The sequence below is a fragment of the Belonocnema kinseyi genome, chromosome 1 (genome assembly GCF_010883055.1).
Source record: "Belonocnema kinseyi isolate 2016_QV_RU_SX_M_011 chromosome 1, B_treatae_v1, whole genome shotgun sequence".
Taxonomy (NCBI): domain Eukaryota; kingdom Metazoa; phylum Arthropoda; class Insecta; order Hymenoptera; family Cynipidae; genus Belonocnema; species Belonocnema kinseyi.
Window position 1 is genome coordinate 89,264,024 of NC_046657.1, and position 6,459 is coordinate 89,270,482.

The window sequence follows — 6,459 nt, forward strand, 5'->3', positions numbered from 1 at the left end:
TTCAATGCAAAACCTCGAAATTTTTAATATACAAAAGTACATGCACTCAGTTTCACGAAAAAAAAAATTAATCTCTTTTTAATAAATTAATAAAATCTTTAAACAACAACCCTCCGTTACCCAACGAGCACATTACCATCTATAAATTGATTGAATATTCGGAAGATAGTATTAAATTTTGTAAGCACCGACACGTTACACTATGCAAAAAGGTATCGAATAACATCCTAAGAAAGAACGGCTGAAAGATCCCTTCCTATCGATCAGAGTAGGGACGGTCAGCCAATCGGGGCATAACGCGCTCAACTGGCATAGAGCGCAATACGATAACGTACAAGCAGGCTCCGGACCTTTTTTCGATATTATAATGCACTAATATCACAGAAAAAGTGGAGTTAAATTTTGTTGCTGTCGTCTGCCCGTCATCCTTAGCAGCAATAGGAAGAAGGAAAAGTATGAGTGAATTCGAGTTATAAATCCGGACACCAGATTAAAAATAATCACAGAAAAAAGTTAAAATTTGCTGCAGCTGATACTTACAACTTTTAAAAATTAAACATATTTCGGCCAAAGTTTCACCGAGGTTAGGACATAGATTCTGATCTCGTCTACTGCGTCACGCTGAAGTGAAAAAATTTCGTTAAAACATGTAGAATCAGCAGCAGATAACACAAACCAAATTTTTTCTTACTGATATATCTCATCCAAAAGAAATTACACTATTATATAGACGAATTAGAACTATTTTAATACCATTTAGAAAAAGCGCGAAAAGTAACTGACAGATGGGAATCCCCATTTCTCTCCAATTTAATTAAGTTACACGACGCTGGATAGCGCTGGCATCGTAATTGTCGTAATAAACTTAAATTCTTACTTTATAGGTTCCACAATTATGTGGTATATAATGTAAAAACTTGCAGTATACGATATCATGATTTTGCTCTATTATAATGCGATAATTAGGATATATAGCGCAGGAATTACAGTGTATATTGTAATTCTTGTGATATAGTTTTCTCAGTGTAATAGAACCATCCACTGTTTTTTCATTTCTGCATATGAAACCATTCATTCTAAAATCACTAATAATCCTGGTACAATCGAAAAAAGGCTTTCTTCGTATTTTCATTTAAAACAAAAAAGTACACGCTTTTCAAATGTGTACTTATCGCGCCATGCCGCCATTTAAATATATAACGTAAAATACTTTCAAACTTTTATAAACAAGCTGGAGGTTTATTACAAATTATTGAATAAACTAAATTTAGTTTCAATTTTACATTTAGATTCTTTCGGAAGGAAAGTTTCTAAAAAACTTAACTGTATGCATCAACAAAAATTGTAGGGAAAACCTCATTAAATAACTAACGCTTATAATCGTATTTCACCTCTAAATTTGGTTGGGACATTTGTATACCCATATTAAATTAATTCGCATGCAACTGACTTGGCAGTCCGCGTGGTATTCGCCCAAAATTGACCCGAGATCCGGGTAGAGAAATGTTTTAAAACACTACGCGAAACCCGTGTGGAAACTGTCCAGATTATGTTCACCTGAGAAATTTGTGATTTCAATGTGATTTTTATATTTAATATTCGATACTTTTCGCAAGGAAAGGGCCTGATTTGCGATAGGAAATTACGTATAGGGTCAAGTAGCCGAAATTCCAAGACTTGAATGAACCATATGTATTCAAAAGCGAGTCTTCGGGATACTTCTGAAGTTGAATCTTCGAATACCAATTTTTCGAGAAAACGCATCTAAATTTGGCAAGTGTCATTAAAGCGCGGGTTATATTTTTTTTCTTTAAACATAATTTTTTCACAAAGCCGACAATATCTCCTAAACTAAGATCGACAAAGTAGGCCCTTTCCCATTATTTTTCTGGTCTCACCTCTTCTTCCAATTTACAATTGTCCAGTTTTTGCTTAATTTTATCCAGCAATATACTGGAATAATCCATAGACTTTTTCTTATTTTTATCCTTCTCAACTATAACCTCATATTGATTCCTCAAGATATCTATAGAACATCTCAGCTTTGTGTTTTCTGTAATCATATCTTCCACTTCTCTATCTAATTCCCTATTTTGTTTTTGGTATTCCATAAAATTGTTTTGAAGATTAACATTTTTTTCTTCTAATCTACATTTCTCTTTATTCAATTTTCGCACTTCCTTTTGAAGCTGTAACAACTCGTTAACATTTCTATTTTTCATAACTTTGGATTCCTCAAGTTTGGCAAAGTCCTTTAGAGTTTTTTGTAACTTCTCAGTCAGCTGGAAATTTTGTTCTGCTAGATATTCAATCTCCGAATTTTTTGACCGAATTTCCTCCCTTAATTCAAATATGATTTTTTGCAAGTTTTCCTTTTCATCGAGCAAATCCTGAATGTTTTTATTCCCTTTCTCGATCTCTTTATTCGCTGAAGACAATTCTTGCATAAGGTTTCCATTTACCGCTTGCAGATCTCGTAGTCTAAAAAAGTGATAAATGACTGATATTTCAACATTCCTTAAAGACTTCATTATTTATATCATTTAAATTTATTATGTATATGAACTTATTTGGATTTGTTAATTTCAAAAATTGAGAGAAAATCATGTTTTAGGTTTTAAGTGAATATTTTTAAACCTTGATTGCATTTCTTCAACTTTTCTTTTATATTTTTCATTAATCGCCCGCTCCCTATTTCTCAACTGTAGCGCTTGATTAACTGTCTCATATTTCTCCATTAGTAATTTTTTCTCCTCTGTTAAACATTTAACGTTGTCGCTCAGTATAAAATTGGCTTCGTTGAGACCCAAGAGTTTGTGTTTATTAGTCAGAAGTTCTTCCTCTAATTTTAATTTCCTCTTATTTCGATCTGCTTGTTCTCTTTCATAACAATCCCCATCTCCTTTCCCTTGGGAGCTTTGCTCAATCATTTGGGAACGTAGTTTTGTTATTTCTAAATCCCTTCTCCTAATTTCAGATTTTAGCTCTTCTATTTCCCTAATTTTTCCTTTTAAACCTTCGTTGAGCTTGCGAATTTTTATAATAGAAGTCGTCACATGGCTTTCGAAGGCTAAATCAATTTTCTTATCGAAAGAACAATTCCACACTTCTATTGTCGATTCCTGATCAGTCACTTGCGATTCCAGACGATCCTTAAACATTATTTTCATTAAATAGTTATGTTTTATGTTTCTCTGGTAATGTATGTGACAAACTACAATATATAACCAAATCAGGCAAGGCATAAAGTAATTTATTTTTTAAATACTCAGGTTTTAATCAGTGATTTTATGTCAGCCAGCGGCATTATACTCGTAAGTTCGATTTTATTATTATTCGATCTTGAAGCCATTGAAATTTAACTATTGTTCAGTTTTTAATGTTTTAAATTCAAATCTTTAATTATAACTTTTTAAATTACCATAAATCTATATTTGAAATTGTTAATTAACATCTTCGTATTTCTAATGTTTTGAGGACAAATGTGGAAAAGTACAGTTTTGAAAGTTTTTATCTGGAATTCTTCAATTTTTAACATGACTATCTACAAGCGTTTAATATTAAAGCATTTATTTCGAATTTTTTTATTTTTTAAAGTTTGAAATTAAAAATATTATAGTTTTAACACATTTATTTAAAGGATTATAGGACTCATATATAAGTTCAATATAATGCCATACCATTGTTAACTTACTCGATTTGAAATCGTTTTCAATTGCAAACGGTTGGTTTTAAAATATTTAGTTTTAATATTATTTAATTTCGAGTAGATTATATTGTAAATTATTCATTTTGAAACGTTTCAAATGTGAAATTATTTAATATTGAAAGCTTCGAATTGGCAATTTTATGTTATCAAAATAAAATAAAATGAAATATCGTTGAACGTTTCAATCTATAATTATTCCTTAACTTCAAATTTCAATTAATTAGAAAAACATAAAATTAGCTTGCAAAAATTTATATGAAAAAAAATGAAATTAAAACAGCTAATACTTGACTGTTTTCGAGATTGATCGAGATTCCTTTGAACAATGATCGATCTTCATTTTCGTCTAAATCATAATTTTTTATCTCAACTTCACTATGTTTTGGAGTTTCTTCATACTCTGTCGAACTTTCATAATTTACGTAAGTACCAGTATGACGTACTGAAAAAAAATATTAATCATAAATATTTAAGTACATGCTTTTTAAATTATCGTAAATTATTTTAATTTAAAATTAACCTCTACAGTCGGGCTCGATACATTTCTTCTCATTCTTGAGATCATCTAATTGCTTCAGAAGATTCTTACGCTCTGTTTCTCTTTGCTTGACCCAAAGACTAAGATTGCTAATAGTTGCTTTCGCTTGTGAAACAAGGCTCTGGTTTCCATCAGAGTCATCATTGCATTCACATTCATATTTATCAATGAACTCAATTTCGCTTAAACTCGTTTTCAACATTATAAACATATCCCCAACTTCTTGTTCGACATTCAAAATTTGAGCTTCGTATTCACAAATTCTGCCGTTCTTGTCTTCTACTTCCGTTTCCAAGATTCCCAATATCTCCTTTGTCTTAGCCTGAAATATATTCAATTAAGTATAACAAATTAATAACAAATTAATAAGTTGAAAGTTGAAAATCAAAATTTGAAAGCGTCCTTCATGGAGAAAATAATTACGAAAAACTGCAAAAGTTTCAAGGACCGAATCCATTTCAAATCTGGCAGATTCTGCAGTTGAAGTCACAGGGTTTTTTAAGCACGAAGTATGTTGTTTTTCAGAAAAAATTAATTATGCTATACGTATTTTCCCGATTGGCGATCAAAAATTTTCAACGAAGTTATGAGCACAATGATATTTTCTTCAAAAAACGTTCATAAAACGCGGATTTTCGAGTTATCTTAAGCGATACTAGAAGGCGAACGCACGTCGGTTCGGGTTTCATACAAAAAATTACGGGTTTTCTTTCTTCGGAAATAAGCAGTCGCGGACAATTGTCCGGGGATGGTCCCAAAATAATAGCCCCTAAGTGGAAGAGAAATAACCCTTTCCCTAGCTGATCGTGGGAACAACAATGGCACCATCAAACTACTAAAAAATTGTAGATGCGGTTCAAAAAGAGCAACCGCGCGGAGGACCCGACAATGACTCGGAAAAGAGTGCTGATCACCCTAGAGTTCGGGGTGCTGAAAATAATTTAAATGGAAACACGAAGATGAACCGGCGAAACCCCCACATTGCGTGAACGAATCAACTTAAGGATTACTCAGTCATTAAAAAATTAACGTGCCTACCTCTTGAAAAATGGATATGCACGCGTGGCGCTTCCCCAAGCACTGTTTGAACAAGCTGCAGATGAAGATGAGAAAGAAAAATTAAGATCAACCGCGGAAAGCAGGCCCCTTCTGAGAGTTGATAGCGATTTCATGACAAGGAAGAACATTAACATGCAGGTTACTCCTAAGCCCCAAGACCTAGCTAATGTAGATGCCTCCCTTCGTGAGGATATTTTGAAGGAGTCCGATCTCTGGACCATCAATTTTTCAGTTTATGGTTCTATGAGAGCTTGGGCTGATTCAAATCGAATGCGAAAACCGACTATTGATCTATAGCCCAAAAGATGTTTGCATCAACTAAGCAAGAAGATTGGATTTTCAATACAGAATGCGTCCCGTGTTCAGTATGTGATTGACTACATGAACACACTGAACAAGTCAAAGTTGCTGAAAAGTAAGCAGTATATTTTTAACAAACTACGGGTGTTATCTGAAGCACGGAGAAAAATACAGAGAAGGGACAGATGCCCATCGAGGTAGATATTTTTTGGAGAGAGGTATACAAGATCCCGAAAACACTAGAATTGAAAGAAGATACTGATAATATCATCCGCTTCAGAGAGTTTCGCGACAGTCTCATAGAATCAGAGGAGGAATTTCTATCAATAACTGGCGAAGTGGTGAAAAAAACATTTTGGGGTATGAAGAACTTTTCCGCTGCAGGACCAAATCGTATCAAGGACTTCTGGTGGAAAAGTTTACTTCTACACACCAGTATCTGGCCCGCATATTCACCTCATATTTAAAGTTGGAAACGCCCGTTCCGCAATGGCTGATGTCAAGACGCACTATACTCCTTCCGAGAAAAGCAGCTTGTCCAACGCAGAGAATTTAAGACCAATAAATTGTTTAAGCACACTGTATACGAGTTTTACAGCTGTCCTGAACAACAGAATTATTCGAAGAATTGAGTCTGTAAGAAAAGAGATGTAAAAACAACGTGGCTCGAAAAAAGGACGATACCACAAGCCCTTTGCTTATGTTCTTGAAATATCGTCAAGAAGTGCAAAGAAGAGATAGGTATGATCTTTGGATTGGACAAGTATGCCAAAATTTATCTAAATCAACCAAAGATTATTGACGTTCTCAAAGACCCTGAGCTCACTATTATATATGTGTTACCAGACATTTT

The 6,459-nt window shown here is 33.5% G+C and overlaps 1 protein-coding gene across 6 annotated transcripts in view; it reads right to left on the bottom strand.

Annotated features, from left to right (window-relative positions):
• Positions 1-6,459, bottom strand: part of LOC117168269 (spindle pole body component 110-like) — a 157,032-nt gene that overhangs the window by 67,016 nt on the left and 83,557 nt on the right. For all 6 annotated transcript variants that reach the window (XM_033353789.1, XM_033353783.1, XM_033353797.1 and 3 more), the window contains exons 10-13: positions 4,230-4,569; positions 3,997-4,151; positions 2,638-3,152; positions 1,899-2,481 (exon numbers count right to left, since the gene is read on the bottom strand). In XM_033353789.1, the coding sequence (XP_033209680.1) occupies positions 1,899-2,481; positions 2,638-3,152; positions 3,997-4,151; positions 4,230-4,569 (1,593 nt within the window). The remainder of the gene's footprint in view (positions 1-1,898; positions 2,482-2,637; positions 3,153-3,996; positions 4,152-4,229; positions 4,570-6,459) is intronic.